At 48.3% G+C, this 22118-nt stretch overlaps 1 protein-coding gene across 1 annotated transcript in view; it reads left to right on the top strand.

The window, feature by feature from the left end:
* The window catches only part of ODF1 (outer dense fiber of sperm tails 1), a 37230-nt gene extending 18700 nt beyond the window's left edge, over nucleotides 1-18530 (top strand). Inside the window, exons 2-6 of the mRNA XM_008630722.2 lie at nucleotides 2276-2483; nucleotides 3868-4070; nucleotides 4258-4713; nucleotides 14683-15434; nucleotides 17135-18530. Coding sequence (XP_008628944.2) covers nucleotides 2276-2483; nucleotides 3868-4070; nucleotides 4258-4567 — 721 coding nt within the window. The 3' untranslated portion in view covers nucleotides 4568-4713; nucleotides 14683-15434; nucleotides 17135-18530. The remainder of the gene's footprint in view (nucleotides 1-2275; nucleotides 2484-3867; nucleotides 4071-4257; nucleotides 4714-14682; nucleotides 15435-17134) is intronic.
* Nucleotides 18531-22118: the final 3588 nt, after the last annotated feature.

Below are 22118 nucleotides of genomic sequence, written 5' to 3'. Positions count from 1 at the left end.
GGCCCATCGGCTCCGGGACGGCCATGGCCCGGCCCGGCCTGGCACGGGGCCCGCAGCCACCTGTCCCAGCACCGGAAATGAGAGAGAGCTGTGGGGGGTTTGTCTGTTCTTAAGTGTGTATCACAGAGACGGTCACAATTTTAAGTGGCTTAAAGAATTGTCCATATTCAAACTGGCCAGCTGATAGGTTCTATCAGGTCATACAAAAAGCTGTAGGAAGAACATCACTTCTGAGCCTGTGCTTACTAACCTATGACCTATAACCTATGACTAACCTAAGTAAAGACAATTTCAAAACAGAACTTGCAAGTTAGGCTTAGTAGTGGACTCACTTCAAACATGTTTCATTGCCTGGTCTTAGCAGAAGTCAAAATTCACCTTGGCTTCACTGAGCAGAGACCTGCTTAAGCTGACGCCTTCATCATACCACAGCGGTGTTAGCCTGCTGATTCTCCATGTCCCAGTAACATGCAGCATCCACGTCTCAGCATGCCACCAGCAGCTCCACATTGCATTTACAGCACCAGCTGACTTGCAGTGAAGGAGAAACACTAAGAGATCCTCTGTACCAGAGGGAGTACTGGAACTACCCCATCAGCAGGTACAGTAACACACTGTGTGACAGAAGTCCCTCCTTCCCCTAGGGAAACAGAGCTGAGTTGGTTCTTGAAATGACAGACCACACCTTCAAGGTGGAGTCAATCTGTACTCAAAACAATTCTTATCCATCCATCTACATTCTAAGAAGTGTTTGGTGCCCCTTTCAAGTGGGGCCAGCTAGGCAGACCTACAGAAATGTGAGTGCCACTTCCCTGTGTCTCAGAATCACCAGCTCTACAGTGGTGACATTGGCCAAGTCACATGCACGAGGCTGGTTATTCCTCCAGTGTGGGCCCGTAATTACCCATCCATGCCCTGAAGGGCAGGCAAGCTCTTCCGCAGCTCACAGGAAATAATTACGGAGCAGCTCACCTTCCTGCAGCACAAAACTCTTCCTGATACATCCCAGAGGCACCAGCACCATTACTCATAGTGGGTGACGTTTCCCAGCCTGATTCTCATGTCCTACCACAGCCATCCATCCCACTCCCATCTGGGGCTGGTGCAGCCCAGGACAGCACGGTGATGCAGGGGAGTTGGGGAGGAAGTGGAGGACATGGCTCTGGCTGTGGGAAGCAGCCTATCAAGAAATGCTTGTTTAACACACGGTAGATCAGCCTGCCTCAGGAGTGAGCTGTTTCTGTAAATCACATAGCTTCTCGTGAGTCAGGAGCCCAACCCTTTATTACAGAGTTGCATATTTTCAGAAATTGCTGTAATTAAGGGATTTTTATTGTTAACATTTGTTGGTTTTCATGTACCAGCCTGAGGTGGGATCTGACTCCTTAGAACTATTAAGTGCATGGGTTTCTGTGTGGTACCAGCACCCAAAGGGAGTGAAAGTGTGGAAAGGGATACCAAGCAACCCATCCTCGTTTGCCAAGAGAGACAGATCAGTCCTTCTCTGAATGCTTTTGAGGTCCCCTTTCCTAAAAATGACATCCACAGACTGTGGGGGCACTACTGGAAATGATCATGTATGGCTGAGAATGCTGAAATTTGTAATACTCAGCTGCTGTAATCTGCAAACAGTGCTAAGTGGTAGAAAGAGGCAGCAACCACCTTCCAAAGCTGTTTCCACGTACATGCAATCAAGAGAGTCACTTGTCAGCCACAGCAGGTGCCCACTTCTGCTCAGCCCCTAGGAAGTCACACTGAGGATGATCGCCATGCAGATCTTTATAGAAATTTCATAAAATATAAGAAGAAAAATAATTGAGTTGTCTAGTCTGGCTACCCATCCACCTCTTATAAGTGCAAAGTGAACAATTTGCAGCAGAAGACCAAAAGTTTAAAGTGTGTGGGGGTAACTAAAAACAGCAACAGAAGCATGAAACAAGCTCTTTACCAGCATATAATTATTGCTTAGCTGCTGTAGTAATGGGAAACAAGGCTACAAATTACTTTCAGAGCTCTATATTTCCATTGTTTTAATAACTACAGCCCATTTTTCAGAGCATTACAAAAACATCCTGCCTGCAGATAGACTTTTATGCTTTTTAAACACTGATTGTAAACCTAAGTGCAGATATGTGGTTAGTGTGAGAGGGCCCCTGGGGATGAGCAGCTCCACACAGGGGTGTTTTGGGAAGTCTCTGTAAACCGGTGTTGCCACCACTGGATTAATTAATTCCATAGTGGGCACTTGCTGACACGGTGTTTCATCCTACTGCAGGATTTCCTGGGAGGTTTTGGGACACAGTAAGACAAGGCAAAGCACACACTGTTCCCAAGGCGTGGCAATGCACAGCAAGAGCACTGCTGGATACTGTGCTTCTGCCTGTGATGATGGAATGGGAAAGGGGGCAGCGGAGGAGAGCAGAGCTTGGCAAGTACCTGCTTGGTTGATTTGTGTCCACGCAAACCTATTTATCCTACGTACGGTATGTGGTGATGCCCTCCAAGGTTATTTTGCATGCAGGTCCCTCTGCTCAGTATTCTGCTCACAGACCATGCTGATGCTCTCCTGTTTTGGGGACAATCTCCCTGGATGACCATGTGTGCGGGGAAAAGTTCACATCCCTTTCTATAAAGATGCATCCCAAAGGAGGCAGTAACCTACGGGCCCCCCTGCCTGTAGACTCTCCTCACACTCCTGTGGGACACATGAAAAATCCTCAACCCCCAGTTTCATGTGCCAGGAAGGTTTAGTGTCAAATTATTTTGAGCTGTTGCTTTCCCTGCAGAAATTCTGTTTTGATACGCACCCTTACATTCAGCATCTTTGCTTTGTAGTGGATCCTGCAGTCCCTACTTGTGTACCAGAGGGAAGATTATGCTCAATGCTCAGTTCAGGTGATCTGCTCCAGACCTCATCTCTCCAGACTGGGCTTGGCAAACAAAACCCTCTAAGGGAAATAAAGGGTTCAGATTCACCAGGCAAGAGAGACCTCCTGAAGGACTCTTTCGTGTAGAGCTGAAGAGAATAGAGAGTGTCAGAGTTTTAAAGACAAAGTAGTGCCATCAGAGAGGTGCACAGACTCCGTACAGGAAGGACCCTTTCTCTTGTTGCCAGCCTTTGAATTCAGCTTTTAAATAAAAGATTGGTCTTCAGACCAAAAAAGTGATGCCTTTTATGAGTAATAAAGCAAAAAGCAATTTATTTTTTTTAATGGATGAAACTACCATTCAATACAAAATAAGCTGGCTCTTTTGATTTATTGATAGGCCAAATTCATATTTCACCTTGGGAAAACAACACATCATCTGGCTTGCCACTGGGCAGATGCCTGAGAGACAAGGGTGTTGGTGTTGCTGAGGCTGGGATTATCTCTTGTGTCACAGGCCAGTCTGAGGGAATATGTTTCATGTCTTGGGCTCCAGCACTCGTCAGAGGTGATGGGATGGAAGCTGGTGGTCAGTATCATTGTGGGGAGTTGTAGGCAGATATGCTGAAGCAATATTGCGTATGAAACTGCATGCAAGTCAAGCTCCCCATGGCCCATGGCTCTTCTGCCTGGCCACTGTGCACATATCCCTGCCATGTCCAGCCCCCAGCATGTCCTTCTGCAATGGGCTCCCCTGGTCCATGGCTGGGAACTGCAGCAGGGGCTGCGGTTGTGCATGGACCCGGCTGTGGTTCCCATGGTGACCGCAGAACTCTGGTGTCCTGGACCCGTGATGTCATAAGGTGCCTGCTAGAAGGCTGCAGGAACACCTGCAGCTCTGCTCCACACTCACCACCAGATGAAACTCTCAGGGCATTGGAGTTTACTCCTGCCCTGACACACTTGCAGCGTGAAAATGTCAGCGCACTGTCACTTTCAGGAAGACACCATGCAGAACCTGAGGCAGATGCAGCGGCAGATGAGGCTGCTGGACATGCGCCTGCATCTGCTCCGTGAGAAGCTGTGTTCATGCCGCCTGCACAGGCTGGCCCATCACCGCTGCTGCCTGCACCTGCCCGACTGCCGCTGCTTGGGGAGAAGGGCCCTCGCTGCAAGGCTGGATATGGAGCGACGAATGGACAGGTAAGAGAGAGCTGGCTGCTTTCTACAGACATCAGCAACCTTTAGGGTAGGATAAAGGGAGGTTTGACATTGCTATCGGGAGCAAAGGTTGAAACAGAGAAGCAGGATGAGAGCAAAATAGCCATTTTGGAGAAATAAATTGAAAGGGATATGGAAGGTAAAGATTGTTCTCATGTTTTAATTCCAGACTGAGAAGAATTAGCATGATGTTGAACTCATGCCGTAGTCAAAGCCATTTGGCTTTGGTCGATGTGAAGGGTTTTGACCCCAGCGACGTCTCTGTGATTGTGAGAGACGGGAGGGTGACTGTGTCAGCGGAGCACAAGGAGGAGCACAACACCGCACTGGGAAAGACATGTAACTACAGAAAATTCATGAAGGAATTCAGCCTGCCGCCCGGGGTGGACGAGGACAAGGTGACCTACTCTGTGGAATCCAACAGCCTCATGAAGATTGAAGCGGCACCCAAGTGCTGCCCTCATCTCTGCGACTTCTGAGCTGCAGCAGGGTGCTGAAGCCAGGCACAGTCATTCCTCTGCCTCATGCCTTCTCCCCATCACATTTAGGTCTGTCCCAGTAACTGTGTGTCAGCAGCCTCTCTTTACCTCTTCCACAAAAGAAGACAGCACTCTGACCAGATTGTGTGAGCCTCATTTTGAAGGGGTTTGGTGGGCAAAAAGGGATGTGCCATCAGGAAAACACAAAGATGGTTTTGGGCATACATGGCTGTGGTCACTTTCTGGGTACTGAAGGCAGGGCTAGAGGTGGTGGATTCAGGGCATACAATCTCATGGATTTTAATGGCTGAGAGGCACCACTTATGATCAGTCACATTTCTGTAAGGGCACTTCTCTCAATCCAACCTCTCCCATTTGAGCTCTAGGGTATTTCTAGGAAGAAAATCTTGATGATAAACACCTTGAGAGAAGGTGCCTTCTCTCAAAAAAATCAGGCTGTACTCTTTGTTCCCTTGGTTTGGTTCTTGCAGAGACTGCCTGGCTGGGAAAAGCTGTGGATGAAGGACAGAGAGCTTTTATTTAGAAGGTTTGGGATTAGGGTAGGACACTTGCCAGCTATGACACCAAAATAATAAAACATTTTTCATGTTGGGAGAGGGGGAGAATTGTCAGTATAATTTCTTGAAGGCAATTTTAACTTTGCTGCCCTGGCCTCAGCACTTGGGTATGCACTCTTATGGGAAGTAGCATTACCTCCCACTGCAAAAAGGTGTGACACAACAACATACCTGGTGCCTGCATTTACCAGCCACCCGGGCCAGCATCTTCCCAGGGAGCACCACCTGGTTCAGGCTTCATAAGCCCCTGGGGCTGGAGGGAAGAAGGTTGCCACCTCTTCATGTGATGCACTCCCCTGCAGCAGACTTCCCTAACAGGGAAACAGGGAACTCAATATTTTAGGTTGTGCTGGCACAGAATCTGATGTTCCCTAAGCTGCCAGGGGAGAGGGTGAGCAGCCTGTGGGCCGGTGCTGTGCAGGCATGCTGCACACTTGAAACCCTTCAGAGTGTAGTGTTGTCCCTGCCATTAGCCTGGCTGAGAAATGCGATTGGTTGCTGTCACACATGGGGACCCTGGCCCCTAAAGGACCCTTGCACCACTGGGTCAATATGCCCCAGTGCAGCCAAGGGGTCCCTGGTGCCAAGAGCTCCCACTCTCCACTGCAGCAGGGAATATCACCCTGGAAACACTCACGCCTAAAGAAAACAAAGCCAGTCCTTTATGTACAGCCTGCAAACAGACAACCTCACTTTCACAGTCTGCTTTCATCTTACAGAGGCGGTGAATCAGAGGGGACAGATTACAGAATAGTGAGTCCATGGCTGGGACCACCACAGCTGGGGGAGGCCCTCAGCTCCGTCACCACCTGCTCCTCTCCTCTGGGTGGGAGCTCCTTCAGTCAAACATGTCACAAGCAGATCACTTGACGATCAGTTTAGCTTGGCTATAACCAGCTTGGTAATTTAACTGCGGTGCAAGGCATTAACTGCTTCTGGGATATTTTCAGCATCCAGCTACCACTTAAAATAACACCTGTTAATAAATGTTAAACTTTATGGGCTTAGTGTGTAGCTGGGTCAGTATAGAACCATACAACCATGGAATAGTTTTGGTTTTAAGGGACTTTTTGAAGGTCATCTTGTCTAATGCCCCTACCATGATCAGGAACATCTTCCACAAGACCAGGCCTCTCAAATGCCCATCCAACCTGGCCTCTGGGCAATCTGTTACAGTGTCTCACCACCCTCATCATAAAAAAATTTTCCTTATGTCACATTTAAATCTAACCTTTTTCGGTTTAAAACTGCTTCTCCAGTCACTACAAGCCTTTGTATAAAATGTCTCTCCATCTTTCTTATAGGTGTTCTTAGTATATTGAAGACCTGTGCCCATGCACAGGTAGTCTGATTCTGCTCGTGTTGCCAAGGATGTTTAGACCTAAGCCACATCCCACCTGGGAGGCTACAAGGGAGCCTCCTGTGAAAGCAGGCAGCAGGGATGGGGACTGAGGGTGGACTGGGAAAGACCATCTCCCTACAAAGCAACCCACCAAGTAATAAAACCAAAACCCCTCTGGGATACAGTTTTTGTAAGGATTTCTACAGAAGCTGTCTAAGCATGCAGAAGGGAAACATATTTCAACACCTCCCCTCTACCCGTGACTTGCAGAATATATCGAGTCCCACAGCAATCACAGGGCTGGCTCTGACTGCTCTTATCCTTATTGCTCATCCTTTAACACATGCTCTTCACACTCTGTTCCTAAATTAGGCTCCTTACGCTCCTAAAACCAAATTACACTCTTGAGCACTTATTGACAGATACGCCTTTCTGAGGAAAATTCTGAATTCATACTATAACCTGTGAGAGCATCTTTGAGACCTTTTCTTTAATAGAAGCAAATCACTGAAATAGTCACTTAGTTTTGTTAATACCTACATGCTGTTAACAATTTGTGACTTAGCCCAAAATCTGTACCAAACAAATACTGAGCGTTTTCAAGGAGAAAATACCTTTGGAAAACCACTATTAACCCAGCAAGCCATAACATCATCATCTCCCATAAAACAAATTCATTTACCACTAGGTGGCAGATACTATTTTTTTAAGTTTTTCACCGTGCAACTCTTTTATTCAGAGCAAACACACTGAAGGTGGTGTCACAAAGCAACAAGGTTGGCACATACCAGAGCTGGAGCTTTCTTTGTTACGCTAATAGCAAATGAAGAGATGGGCAAGAGACAGAGCTGTGTTTTGTGATCCTGGGTGTGCAAGAGCCCTCAGGACAGACCAGCATCACATTAGGTCGCTACACTGGATTATATTGACCTTTGATCCTGCAGCTCTCCCCCATGGAGTACAGCTCCTGGATAAGGCCACTTTCATTTGCTTCAGCAGCCTGGCTCTGCCACAGTTATCAGCCCAACAGGAGCTTCCAGTTGTTCATGTATTCTTCAGCATATTGTGGCAACAAATTATTTTTGGGGCCAATCTTGACCATCCTCATGTAGCAGATACCCTTTCTGAATTCCCTTGCATGAGGAAGATACCAGAGAGGGTGAACTGGCTCTGTAGTTCTAAATGTTAGTGCATTCTTGAACTGTAGTCTTATGGGGGCATTTATAAATAGCCAAAGAATTTGTAATGAGAGGTCATCTGAGGATGCTAAATCCAGACCTCTCCTCAGTCATCAATTTCTAGGGGTTTTCCTACAGCCAGGCAATGCTCTGCTGTGCTCTACACAGGCTTAGGCTGTGTAGAACTGTTGTTTCTCTCCCCGCTGTTGAAAACCAGAGGAGAGCAGTGCCTTCATGAGAAGGTACAAAGCGATCCCTGCTTTCCTTTCACAATTCCTTGCTGCTCCTGAGGGCACAGCACTGCTCAGGCAGGGGGCTGCTGCTCCCAGTGGGCAGTGCCTGCTTGGCAGGGCTGTTCCTGCCAAGGACTAAGTTAATGCCTGTCGCAGGGGCCAGCTCCACTCTTCACACCTCCCATCCTCGTCCTTGGAGCAGCATCATGGCGAGGCTTTCGGCATCACCCCAGCCATGTGGGGCTGGTGCAGCTGCCCTCCACTGCACCTCCACATGAGGTGAGAACTTCATCCATACATTGTGTCTGTGCTTAAAGTTAAATTTAACCATTGTCCCTGCTAAGTTGTTTGGCGCCTTCGTCTCTTAGATAAACTTTTCAAGCCTGTTTTCCATCATCTCCCCTGGAGAAAACCCTAAGAGTTTAGAAGAGAGAGCAGGACCCACATCTTCAACTCTGCCTTTGTACCAAAGGCTCCATAGATTTGTTGTCATTCTGGACTCTGCACTTGTCACCTCATTAATAATCCTGCACTGAATTTAGGTTAGGAGTAAGCTGATCCTTCCAGCACACTCAGCGTGACTGTCATGAAGCTGCCACCTCCATGAGCATGGGGTGCTGGCCCTTGCTTCTCCTTTTTTGCCCTGCAGCTCCTTTCCCTGGTCTCTGGGATAAAAAGTAATTTTTCCATCTCTGTCTGTCTTCTAATTCCCTCTGCCATCCCATTTGTGCCCCTCCAATTGCTGTAGGTCAGGCCTTTCTTTTGACAAGTGATATATGAGGGTTTGCTTCTTATCTTGAAACCCCACTCTATGTGAAAAAAACTTTTCTGTCCTGGAGGTTATCTTTTCAATTGCCCTGTTATGTGGTGTGAAATCATCCCCATGCAATTGTCTTTTTCAATTTAAGCATTAATTACAAATAATAGCAGGTCTCAACACTCTTTGGTTGCTTGTGCTGGTCCCTATCTCGGGGTATTGCACAGAGTCTTTAAAGGCCTGCAAATTATAATAATGCTACAATTAAAAAATCTGAAAACTAAAAATCATCACCTGCCACACCTCACTAGAACAGATTTTAACTTGCCAGAAAGATAAAATGCAGCCTCTTTTTGTTTGTTTGGGATTTTTTGCCATAGCTTTGTGCATCTCCACGTGTGTGCAGAAAAGCCTGCAAAAGGGAGAGCTGCCAGGGCTCTGCCTCATGGTCACATAAGTGCTTGTGGCACTTTACCGCATCTCAGAAGAGAAAACAAAATCCTCTCTCTGCTGAGATCTGGGCCCCAAAGTTCTGGAGAGTCCTGGGTCTCAATGGAGACAAGCAGGGCCTGCAACAGCCACAGCATATGACCCTGTCCTCTCACATCCTCCCCTGCCCCGGGGCTGCCATCTGGGGCGTCACCGGCCACCATGTGCCTGTGTTCGTGGGATGTAGGGTTGTGCTCCTGCAAGCACAGAACCAGGAACACCACCCAGAGCATCTGGCTATGGCCCAGTAAGCATTTCAAGGAGAATGTGAGCCAAAAGTCATGTCAGTGGGAAGGCAGAGGGGCCAGGAGAGTTTGTCAGTGTGCTCACAGCCCAGGGACAAGCAGCCTCACACCAGCCACAGGCAAGGCACTGGACCCAGCGGGACCCAGTGCTTCAGGCAGCCACCAGGACAGACTACTCCAGAGCCCAGCAGGGAGGGAAGGCTCTGTGCTCCGGCAGAACAGAAGTGGGATGGGGAAGAGGAGAGGCTGGGGCCAAGCAAGGTGCACTGAAGACACTCAAACCTGAGCACACTCCATCAGAGCAACTCCAAGGTGCTTTAGAGCCCATTGCCTCCGGCTCAGGCTAGCTGCAACAGCAATGCTAAGCTGTGGCTACCATTGCTCTGTGTCTCGGCTTTTCCCTTTCTTCTGGTAACCTGCTAGAAATGTTTAAATATGAGCAGAATCTGCAGGATGCAGAAGAGATGACTGGGGTTGGAGATGTGAAGCTGAGAACAAGTTGGGCGTAAAGACCTCATGCAGATAAATAATTAAAATCAGTGAACATCTTTTGGTAGAGAGGCAGCAGAGGAAAAGGGCTGAAACTAGCACACTGTAGCAGGCAGTAACAGCTGAATGTAGCAGCTAAAAGTCATGCAGCCTTGCTGAGGTTTTACTGACTGCAAATTCATAAAGGCTCCAGGACATTGAAAAGAGATGAATAAATTAAAATTCCAGCACTTGAGGCCCACTCATGCCATGTCTTGAGCACTTTCTATTCCCACTAAATTCCCTGGACAACAACAGCACACAGCAGAACGCCACCATTACTGTGAACACTTACACAGCCCTTGGAGAAACACAGAGATATTTACATGCCCAGGAGTGAGTGTCACCACACAGAGCTAAGAGGAAAACTCCATCATCTTGGGGAAAGTGTCAAAATCCCATCTTCTCTGACCAGGTTCCCACCCGTTCTTGGCTGCTTGGTGTGCCTGGAAAGCCAGGCACTTAGCTTGAAATCCAGGGCTGGCTCCCAGAGAGACTTATGGATAGTAGTGCACCAGTGTAATGTAATCCTCGCCCCAATATTTAAAAATAGCCCAAGGGACTGACCTACATAAACTCCAAGCCATCCAGTCTGGACTAGGTGCCCAGTCAGCACGATGACATTTCAAATGTGGTGCAACTGACTCCATGACAATATGGTAGGTTTCATCTAGGAGAGGTATGCAAAGTGTGCACAGGGAATGACACTTCATATTGGATCAAAGCACCAAAACAACCTGGAGGAAGCACTCACTGTTTACTCTCCAGAGCAGCTACTAGAGAAGCAGGAGCAATGCTTGTGCTGTAGTACTATTCAGCCATTTATATGTGCTTGCTTCTTCTGGAAAACAGAGGAAAAGCAAGCTCTGACATGGCAGAGGATTGCTGCACACATGGAGGGAGAAGCAGTAAATAGGTCAGTAAACACTGGCCAGACTGTGGCCCTGGGGGCTGGGCATCCTGCTGGCTCCCAGCACTGCTTTGCACCGGCTGCCTGGAGTCCCTGGAGGCAGGGGTCCTGCTGCCTACAGCTTGAGCCCCATCTTCATGGGAGCTGCTGGAAACTGGCTCTTGTCCTCCTGGCTCCCGGGCAGGCACAGTGCAGGTGCAAGCTTTTCACTCTCAGCACTGAGCTCCTTCAGCATTGGCCCACCAAGGACATTAGGGACAAGAACAAGTTTCCTGCTCCTGGGTACCCACTTTGTGTGGCCGCAGGGTTGAATACCACACCAGGACCCCTTTCTTCTCTGAGGGTGCCTGCAGCGTGCTGTGGAAGTGGATAAACCACCTCAATCCCACCACGTGCACCCAGAGCCCCTGCAGAGAGGATCTAGCGAGGTCAAATGTGCTGGCTATGTTTGGGGGGAATTTCCCAAAGCGCAGGCAAACTGTTAAAGGGGTGCTCCATCACCCTGACAGCAAATGGAGAGGACTGAACCAGAAGCCAATGCAGGTCTTGATGCCAGCCTGTGCTTCTGGGAACTGCAGCTTATGGGGCACCCTGGTTGGGATGCAGCCAGATGTTTTGCAACACTTGTTTTATTTTGCATAAACCCTTGAGCTGTATGAGAGAAAATACACATGCACAGCTCACCAGGGCTGCACGCCCACTGCTGAGCCCTGTGCCCTCAGGTGCCATGTGCTGCCAGGGAGCAGGAAAGCCAGTGCAACAGAGCTTGGCTTCAGCCAGAAGATGGTAAGATTTAGATGCAAGGTAAAATCTGGTCTAAAAAGACAATTTGAAAATGAAGTCATGGAGGACTGTGCAGCTGGGGAGCAGAGGGATGCCTTGCCTCTCAGTGTCAGCAGCAGCAGGCAGCTCTGCAGGCAGCACAACCAAAGCTTGCCCTCTAACAGCCTATGTGACAGGAATTTATCAGTCATGGCCTCTCCCCTGGATGCTCATGCACCTTGTTTGCGGCCAGATCGTTGTGGCCCCTGCTCTGTGCCAAGAGCACCCTGGGCCTCAGCTGTGCCATGTCCACAGCCGCTGGAGGCAGGAGTCACCCAGGATGAGGAGCAGTGACACCCGTGGACAGTGCTGGGACCTTTCTGGTTTTCTGCCCATCTCTTTGAGAATGTTTTACTGACAGAACCAGGATAAGGTTGGCCAATGGTGTTAGAAAAAAAATTCAGATAAGAATTCCCATAGAAAAGCTAAGCACGGGCTTGAGGATGTTGGAGTCATTGTGTTGGGAGATGCTGCACCCTTAGACTGCCTGAGAACCATGTTCAGTACCTAATTGTTTTGGCAGAAAGCTTATATGTCTGAGATTCAGCACAGTGGTACAGAGAGTGCTCAAGTCTGTATTTCATCTAAGTTAAAAAAAAAACATGGACAAAATATTAAAGGAGCAAAGAGTAGAGGTTCCAAACAACATCAGAAGGAATCAGAGTGAGGGACAAATTTAAAGTAACAGCATTAAACTGTGTGCTAGGAGGAAAGCTGACTTTGGAGCAGTGCAAACAAGAAAAGAGTGGGCATGGCTACACAAACAGCCTGCCCCCAAAACAGGGAGAGGCACAGGCTTTGGAATACGCCTGACATGCCAAAAGCTTTGGTGGCATTTCCCCCTGCTGATGGTGTGTCATCATAGTACTGGATTCCCCTCAACAAAAACTGGGATAAAGCCCAAGATTTAGCTCGACTCCAGGATAATCAGCAGAGCTGTAATGGTCTGAAGCACAGTGTGCTGAACAGATGGCCTGATGCTGCCTGCTAGTCTGAAAGGCTCATTAGCTTCGACAGAGCATGCTGGGGAAGTCTCACCACAGGGTGTAGGAAGGAGCTCCCATACCTCCCCTACCAATGACAGCAGTAGCTCAAATCCCAGCACATTTTGTATTCTGTAAGGGAAATTTTGTCTTTCAAATCAGAAATAAGTGAAATTACCATGATTAGCATGAGAGAGCAGAAGTGAACAGGCTACAAGGAACTTCAGAGTTACACACTAGGCAGTACAGGATTTGAAAAATATGAAACTTAAAAACTAAGGCATCAGTTAAACACTGACATTTTTACATAACAGGTGTCTCCATACAAGAAAGCTTAATTGGTTCTTTATTTGTAAATCACCTCAATACATCTTGTAGTGCCCCAATAAAGCCTCTGGTTTCTCCAGGACTTGAAATTTGGTCCTTAAGCTCTTTTCTTCCAGCAGTGTTGGGTCAGTCCTGGGCCATCCATGTTTTGGAGAGATGTAAATCTGAGGCTGGGATCTGTGCAAGAGTGTCTCCTGATAGTACCCCAGAGACCTGACTTCATCTATCCCATCATGGGGGCTGGCTTGGAAGAGAAACATTCTGCAGCACCTCCCCTTCTCATCCACTTTGCTTCACCTCAGGGAGACCCAGACCTTCCACTTAAATTCAGGTGCCTTTCTAGACCTCAGCTTGTTCTTTCTGACCTCTTAACAGCTTTCTACCCATCGGCCTCTTTGAATTCCAATTAGAAATGAAGTTCAGTTTGCTTCCAATGATTCATGTGGGAAGGCCCATGAGATCTGGCAGAAAGAGCAAGTCATCACTTATGTTTATTATGCCAGAACAGGGTATCACAAATCACAAGGAGGGAGATGAGCTGACCTCTAATAATCCAACATTTTTAGAATATTCCTTTGGTTTTTACAGAAGGAAAGGTAACTGAATGTGTTTGAAAAGCCAGAGGCTCTCTCCCTTGCTTAGCATTAGCATCAATCTCTCTGACATTATTTGTGCTAGTTTTCTCCTGGGTATAGAGGTTTAACTGGATTTCAAACATTATCAAGAAGACTCAAAAGGTAAAGGCCAGATATTTTTTTGTTTGCTTGCTGAAACCGTTTTTACTCCATCTCCTTGACTGTGTTTATAGAGACATTTCTTGCTCCTTGAAAACAGTGTTAAATTCACAACTGCTCACAAAGCCATATAAAAGCAATTTATTGCACATCACTGAACACCCTCAAGAGGCCTGAGGCAGCATTAGCATTTTTATAGGAAGTGCTGGTATATCCTTTTTCACATACCCCACCTGCTCTTTTGTTCCTACATGATGTCTGTGGAAGGCACACAAATGCTTGCAAAGATGTGCCCAGCCCCACACCAACGAGCCCAAGGCAGCCAGAAGAGTCTGTCTGGATGCAGTGGGCCACACCAACCTTCACAGCAGCTGCTGCGAGACATTTTAACTCCATGAAGTGCTGAGGACATGATTACAAATGCATCCATGCTGACCACATAAGGCTGGCTTCTCCTGACCAAATAAGCCTTGACTCGTGTCACCTCCGGCTGGGGTAGGGACACCAGGCTGGGGCAGGTGGCATTCAGAGGAGAAGTAACTCAGGCTCCCACAGGTTTTAAGAAGAACTTCAGCTGAAATAAATGTGACCATCACCAGTGTCATTGACTAGGCAAAGAAATAAAATTTCCAAATGAAGAAAAATAAAGAACAAAAGCAAGCTGCACAGGCTCGTGTTTTCCACCAGTCACAGTAATTCACTGTATTTTCCACCAGTAAATGCTACAGTAACTCAAATTTAAATCACCTAGATAGCTGGGCTTTAAAATCATCAAGGCAGTAGGAAAAGAGTTTCATATGAGCTAATACACATAGTGCAGATCGAAAGTCACTTGGCACCAGAGAAAAGTAAGGGAATTGCTCCATTTTTGGCCACAGTTCTAAGGGGTTGTAAAAGTTACATGAGCAAATGGATTTGTTACTTTATCAGCTGACATTCCTTTTGATCAAACTTTTTCTCTCCCCCTCTTTTTTGCTTGTTTATTTTAGGACATTCACTCCTGGTACAGAAGGGCAGCAGATGCTGTTCCTGGACTATTCTTGGCACAGAGAAGCTGCAGTTTGGGTCTTGGATGCAGGTACATTTACAGAGAAGAAGCATTAAAAAACATGGGCAGCACAAAATTATTTTCTGCTTAGTCTACGGGCCTAAAAGGAAAAAAAAACCTTGTTTTTTGCCTGGGCCACTGCTGCACCTGGCTCCAATTCCTGCACTGCAGAGAGCCAGACTTTGCAGCAGGCTGAAGGCAGCTGCCCATGCAGCAGCGACGTGCTCACTCAGCACACTGAGGGCATCCACGTGTCAGGGAGCACCAAGTTCACCACAGCTTCATCACCAGCTCTTGTGTTTGCTGAGAAGCACCGTGGTTTGTGATGCTCTGCTCCCAGCTCGGCTCTCCCAGAATTTGAAGATGTCTTGGACAGGACCGAAATTCTTGGACAAGCTGTTTCAGCCTCTGCTGACCACAGCCAGCTAAAGTCATCTTCTTTCCAAAGCTCTGCTGCAGGTGCTGGCAGGGCTCTTTCTGCAGCAACATGTCAATATCACACACAGAGGAGGCTGCAGGTTTGGTCCTAGGCCACCTCCTGCCCCCAAAGGACCACTTCTCAGGGAAGCCCACCAGGCAACAGCTGACAGTGGGCAAGCCTAGAACAATTCTTCTCCATGGCAGGAAAGGCAGAGCTGGGCAAGAAAAGCCCACAGCCGGGAATGGGCAAAGTCTTCCTGACTGCAGACTTAGGTAAGCATCTCTCCTGTGTTTGCCATTTAGGAGCATCTACACCAGATGCTTAGGAGGGTGTTGTGGTTGGGGGGTTGGGTTCATTCCCACCATCCAAAGCTGGCCTTTCCAGAGATGCAGTGACCAATGTCAGGAGAGAGCAAGCTTGTCCTCCTCGCTGCTGCTCCAGCAGCTCTGGCATTTACCCAGGCAATGCAATCCATGGGTGGGGTCCAGGCAGACACAGAGGAATGTCCCAGGCTCTCTCCCTGGGCAGGATGTGACTGTTCCCTGTGCTGTGCACCACCGACCCAGCCCAGCCAGCTCAGATCCCAAGTGCCTGACACTGAGGCCAGCATGTCCCCACACCAGTCCCTGCTGAAAAACCATAGAATGGTTTGGAGAAGAGGGACCTTTAAGTGCATCTAGTCCCAACCCCACTGCCATGGGCAGTAATGCCACCCTAGATCAGGTTGCTCAGGGCTCCGTCCCACATGGCCTTGAACACTTCCAGTAACGAAGCATCCACAATGTTTCTGGGCAACCTGTGTTACTGCCTCATCATCCTCAGGCTCAGCATCCAGAGCTGCAAACAGCAAGTGGAGTGACCTGGGCTGTACACTGGGAGAGGGGCAGCCCTCACTGTGGGGTTGCCCTGGAGGTACCCACATCCCCACAGGTGCCACCACTGGCTGAACGCCCTCCTGCTGCTTATGTGCTGTCTTAAATTTGTTCCAACAGTGCAATAGCAGGGAAAACAGTGTCATTGAGGTGTGTGAAGTTCTATGTTTCCATCTTTTTTTACTAGCACAGACTAGCACAGACTTTAGTAGACAACTTCCTTCCTAAAATCAGGTTTCCAGTGCTCTTCATACCTCTGGGGGTCAAGCATAGCTTAGAAACTTCCTTTGTAACAAACTTTCCTAAAGGCTCTTACTGTATTTATGATCCCCTAAATGCCCTTGGAAAGACCAGGAGAATGAAAAGAATCAGGCTGGAGGCTTTTTGTCAGCTTTGACTAATGAAAAACCCATTTCATGAAACATAGTGACCTTCTTTCCAAAATACCATGTCCATGTCCCAGACACCAAGATCTAGGGATGGGTGAGTTCATAGTTTATGGCTTCATTTCCAAATCAGAATATTCAGATTCAGAAAAGGGGGGTGAGGTTTTTGTTTGGTTGGTTTGGGTGGTTGGTTGTGGTTGGTTCGTTTGTTTAAAAAAAAAAAATTCTTAGAGCAGCTACAGGGACTGAAAAATAAACCACCCAGATTTCTCAGTAAAGCAGAATTTTTTGGCTTGCTACTAAGTTACCTGAAGTGCTGCCATCTTAGAATTTAATCAGATCAGTCCAATCTGCTGAGAACTGCAATTTGCCTTTCTAATGCCAAAATAAAAATTAATAGAAGCAGGTTTTGTCTGTTTTTCTCCTGAATTGCAAAACGGGCTGTCACATGGCAAGCAGAAGGGGAGGGGTGGCTGCTTTCATCCCTGCTCAGTCTCCGGTGGGAGGAGGTCTGAGCTCTGGGGAGGCCCTTTCTGTGCAGGACGTGCCAAACTCTGTTCTGTCTCCCCACAGTGGCTCGTGGGGACTAACATGCAGGCAGAGGCAGTTCCAGCAAGGATGGGGAGCAAAGCCTTGGCAGCACAGCCTGTCACCTTTTTTGCATGGATGTTGTGTGTTACTAAACCCCTCTCAGCTCCTTTTTCTTAATTTTAGGACTATCTGGAAGAAGGGGAAATGAATTGTCATTACCTGGGGAGGGGAGAAAAGAAAAAAAAGAATATCAAAGACATTGCCAAGAGGAAACTCCCAGCTGCAGGTTCTGCAGGTCCTGCAGGTCCTGCCTCAAAGGAGGTTGCAGGTGATGTTACAGGAGCCACAGGCAACAGCTTTCCCAGCTCAGCGACAGCAGAAAAGAAGCTTCTTCTGCTTTTGCTGCTTTCTGCTTCCTTCTTGACAGGCATATTCAGCTCTTCTTCCACATCGTTCCCTGTGCCAAGGACATGCAATGTTCCTGTCAAAGGGTCTTAGATCCCTGCTGGAAGAGTTCATGCCCTTGATTTCATAACTCTGACAGGGGAAAAAGGAAGAACAGCTACAAGAAAAACAGCCTTTCCACAACGATTCCTGCCTACACTTCATTCCAGAGTGTGTGACGGGCAGGAGCAGGGATGGGATGGCACTGGACTGCTGCCCTGCACCTCGGCGCTGGCCTCTGCCTCGGCTGAAACCCGACACGGCAGCTCGGCCTCGGTGCTGCCAAGCTGGAGACGCTGCAGCCCTCGCCCTGGCCTGGCCCTTGCGTGCTCTCTCTCCCTGGGGTCTGACTCAGGGAGAGGAATGTGTGGGGAATGCCAACACACTGCACTAGAGAATGGGAAGAAAACAGCAAAAGGAAAACATTACTCGGGCTTATTTTTTTGTGGGAAGCTCGTTAGAAATGCCCTAATTAGAGACGGAAGCAGAGTAACAACTAAATTTGTCGTTTCTACAGTTCTTATGCTTTGCATAGTCCTAGGGTAATATATTTTTTGAACCCCATGAGCCACAACTCCAAACTATCAGCATGCCTGGAGACACCCTGCCCTACCCATACCCTGCACTCCTTCAGGGCCCTTTGCCATCCCCACCCCAGCCTCTCACTCTTCAGTCTTCCTCCAGTCCTTCTCTTTGGGGCAGCAAACCTCCTGCACCACAAACAGACCCCTGGCACCCCCAGCAGCTCCCTGACCTCCTCCTCCTGTAACTCCATTTGCTGCACTGCCATGGCCAGAACAGCTGTGGAACTGGGGCTGGAGGCTGCCGTGTCCAGCCACCACCACCCCATGCCCACTACTCACAGCACAGGTGTTGCCCAATGGAACACACTGTCAAAGTGGTCCTTCTGCAACAGCCTTTCCCTGACTGCTGCCTCCTTCCAGGAGGCCTCCCCTGTTGCTCAACCCTTGGCAGTCCCTGAGACATGCTCCCCCTGCTCAGGCAGGTTTATGAGGCCTTAAAAAACACATGATGTGTCCCTACACTGTCATGTAGGAAAGCTGTACCTTTCAGGAACCTCTCAGCAAGCAGCTGTGTAAGTGCTGGTTCAGAATAAAATATCAGGAATAAACGATTTTGGACATTCTTAGGAAAAAATGTGGGTACACACACACAGCTGTATGTTTCTCTCTGAAACACTGAAATACGAGGTAGCTCAGTCCTGGCTCTGGTATGCTGGGAGTACAAAAAGGGAGAGCTTAAAGGAGCTCCACCACAGATCTAATTTTCTTCTTGTGGCCTTAGGATCAGGAGGGTTTTCCAAGATGTCCCTAGAAATTTGATGCAAAGAAAATAGCATGACATAGTTGAATTTCCAACCCTGGCCGGCCAGGAGGCAAACCAAGGCCAGAGAGCCGGGCAGCAGCCAGGTGAGCCCAGCTGGCTCCGTGGTGGCCCATCATGGGCTGCCTTGGAAAAGCCTTGTCAGACGAGTGTTCAGTTTAATATGCCAACACGTCAGGCAGCAAGTGCCCAGATCTGGAACACACTGGCATGTGCTTTGGGGGCAGTGGTGTCTATTGCCTGGGGGAGCCAGAAGGGTGCCAGAGCAAGGGGGACTTCCTGGAAGAGGTTTTTGCACCAACTACTGTCCTAGCAAAAGTCACAGACTCCTCCTTTTGCAGAGTTTCAGGTCACATCCAGTAAATTTGGGTGGTTAATTTTGTTGTATCCAACATACAGCTGGAGCTCCCCCCATCCTACCTGAGCCCCAGAACCCCATTTCATATCTCATCTGCAATTAAACAGAAAGCAGTTGACACTGAAGAACTGCATTTGTTTCTGCAAGAACAAGGCTTGTGCTGAGTGTCGTATGGAAGTTGTTGCCATGGGAAATATCAGTGTTCGTCAAAACTTTAAAATCCAACTCAGTGCATCAAAGCGTCCTACTTCCACTCGTGCACCCACAAGGCTGGGGACAAATTACAATAATGGCAAAGCCACTGTGGAGAGGATAAGGAATTAAATTTGCTCAATACACATTAAAGAGAGAAAAAAGTAGCCAGCAGCGAGGAAAACAGAAAGGAGAACATCAGCATGTAAACAAAAAGTACCAGGGAAAAAACGGGCCAAAAGGCAAAAGGGTTAATTAACAGCAACAATTTATTTGACTTCAGTGATACTTAGAGAGAGTCTTGTGATGTCAAACCCAGCCCTGAAATTACACTGCAATCAGCGCTCAGGGTTGCAAAGTGTTCCTGTTCATGGGCATTAATTACATTCACCAGTGGCAAGGCCTCGGCTGTGGTTCCTGGTGCAGGTGGGTGTGGGGGTGGCCCCAAACCTCTGCTCTTCCTGCCTGGTTTTCTCCTCCTCCCCAGGCCCCACTTCTGAAGTACCAATACCATCTGTACTAGTGCAGAGGCTCAAAATGGGGAGGGCAAAGTGCAGCTCCCTTTCCCCAGTCAATCAACACCCAGCAGAGGAAAAAAGAAGGGAAGCAAAAATCACTCTTTGCCCTTGAGCCCAAGTGATACTTGGCCTTCCTGACTCCCCTCCAACATGGCACAGGCAATCAATCACCTCTGCCAAGCACATCCAGATGCCAGTGAGACAAGAACCAAAGTTTTCACAGAGTAACTCTACACCAAAGGCTCAGAGCTCCAGACAGGAAGGTGAGAGTCCAGGAGAAAGACACCCAGAACCAGGTACAGCCATCCGAATGGCTGCAGACACAACCACCACAGGCTGTCCTGCCTGGCACTGAACTGAAGCAGCAGATACTGTAACTTCTGAAACCTGCTTTGAAGCTGCCAGACCCTGTAAGCCCTGCTGAGCCTCTGTGGAGTAAGGCAGCGCCTTCCCAAGAGCTCAGAGCCAACACAGACTGCATGCTGCAACTATTCAGGCAAAAGAAATGGTTTCTTTACAGCCTATTTTAGCCAACCAGTAGCATTAGCAACACATAGAAATAAAGGAAATATAGCAGATCAGTTCCTTACTGCAGGAGTAGGCAAGTAATAAAAAATAACTTTTATTTAAGTGATTGAGGAAAACAACATCTTTCAGGTCAATTAAAAGTTTGCTTTCGTGTTGAAATGGCCTTCAGCATAGGCTGAAGCTCTTTCAGCAGGCAGGGTCTGTATTTTTTGGATATGATATGATGAACCCAAGACAGCACTGTGTCACACTGCTGAAGAATTCTCCTCCTCCCCAGCAGCAGCACTGAAAAATTAAGTCTATTGATCCTTTGTTGCAAAGCTTCTATAGATGGTGGTGGTAGGACCCACTGAAATAGCCTCACAGGAACACATTTCTTTGTCTTTTCTTGTTACCTACTAACACCAAAAATACTTTAAGTACATCAAATTGGGTTCTTCTTTTTTGTCATTAAAGGCTGTGGCTAACAAAGACAGCCAACTTTCTTAACTACAGCAAACAAAACTAACCCTCCTCCAGTAAGGCATCACTTTGATTTCCCCTTAGAAACATGCTGATTTGGGTGGTTTCTTTAAAGATGCACTAGGTGAGGAGCTGCCACACAGCTCCCACTACTCACTCACTGGACTGCTGCTGCCCATTCAAAGCCTGAAGTGATGTGCAAATAATACTGACCATATTTTTCACCTTGTGTACACTCAGTCAAGAGACATTGTCACTTAAGATCTGTCCTCCTTCTTCCGCAGATCCAGTGGTTTATGAAACTAGAGCCTAAATAAAGTCCTAAAGATGTTAATCTCATTAGGTGTGCAGGTGTCCCACAAACTGGGATGTGCTGAACACCAGCACCAAGCCATGTCTTGGATCAGAACTGTAAATACTGGATCAGGCCACCAGCACATAATCCGTGTCTAAAGCAATAAAGAAAGCTCATCACCTTCTAGTTCCCCTGTCCTGTTTAAGCACCTGTTTGACTGTGCCATGACACAGTTTTGTGACAGGCTTTTGGATTTTGACACAGTGCCAGAAGTAGGGATGATGTGAGCATAGGGCAGGGATGTGAGGACAAAGCTGTGTCAGCCACCTGACTGACCTGTGCTGAGGACCCCTCTGCACCCGAAGCACGAGGTATCCTTGCAGTCTAACCCCTTCCCACAAGTACTGATCTTGTTCTCTGAGTCTTTCAAACCCCCGATGCTCTTTGTCTCCCCGCAATGGGTCCTTCCCTCCGACCCTGCCCAACTATATTCCAGAGCAGCTACAGTTATCCAGAATTTAAGTGTCAAAACGCCGGGGAATGTGAGAATATCTGCTGTATGAGGAGGCCATGCCACGTTGCTCGCATGTGCCCTTGGCGACAGCTCGGGCAGCGCTTGGTGGAGGAGAAGCTCTTGTTGCTTTCCGCTGCCCCAGCCCCGTGTCAGGCAGTGGTATCTCCAGTCTGTGGGATCATCTAGGCCAGTCTGCACATTCAGTAATGCCTTTGCCAGCCATGCCAACACCGCACAATTATTGCCAAAGACTTCTTTTATTTGGTTTTTTCTTCCCGCGGCACCACCGCATCTCTCCTTGTGGTGCGGTGGCGTGAACTGATGAGCCGAGCTGCAGGGGCTGAACTACAGAGAGGTTTCCGGCTCAGGGCCCGGTGCCTCCCGGCGGAGGAGAAGGAGGAGGAGGAGGTACCGGGGGTACCGGACCGTGCTGTGGCGGTGGAGAGCTGGGCTGTCCGGCCTCCCCGCCCGGCACCAGGGGCGGTGCGAAGGCGGTGGATGCGGCAGCCTGG

Source organism: Corvus brachyrhynchos, unplaced genomic scaffold (assembly GCF_000691975.1).
Source record: "Corvus brachyrhynchos isolate BGI_N302 unplaced genomic scaffold, ASM69197v1 scaffold302, whole genome shotgun sequence".
Classification (NCBI taxonomy): Eukaryota; Metazoa; Chordata; class Aves; order Passeriformes; family Corvidae; genus Corvus; species Corvus brachyrhynchos.
The sequence above is the reverse complement of the archived record's forward strand: the minus strand, read 5'-3'. Positions and strand labels throughout refer to the sequence as shown.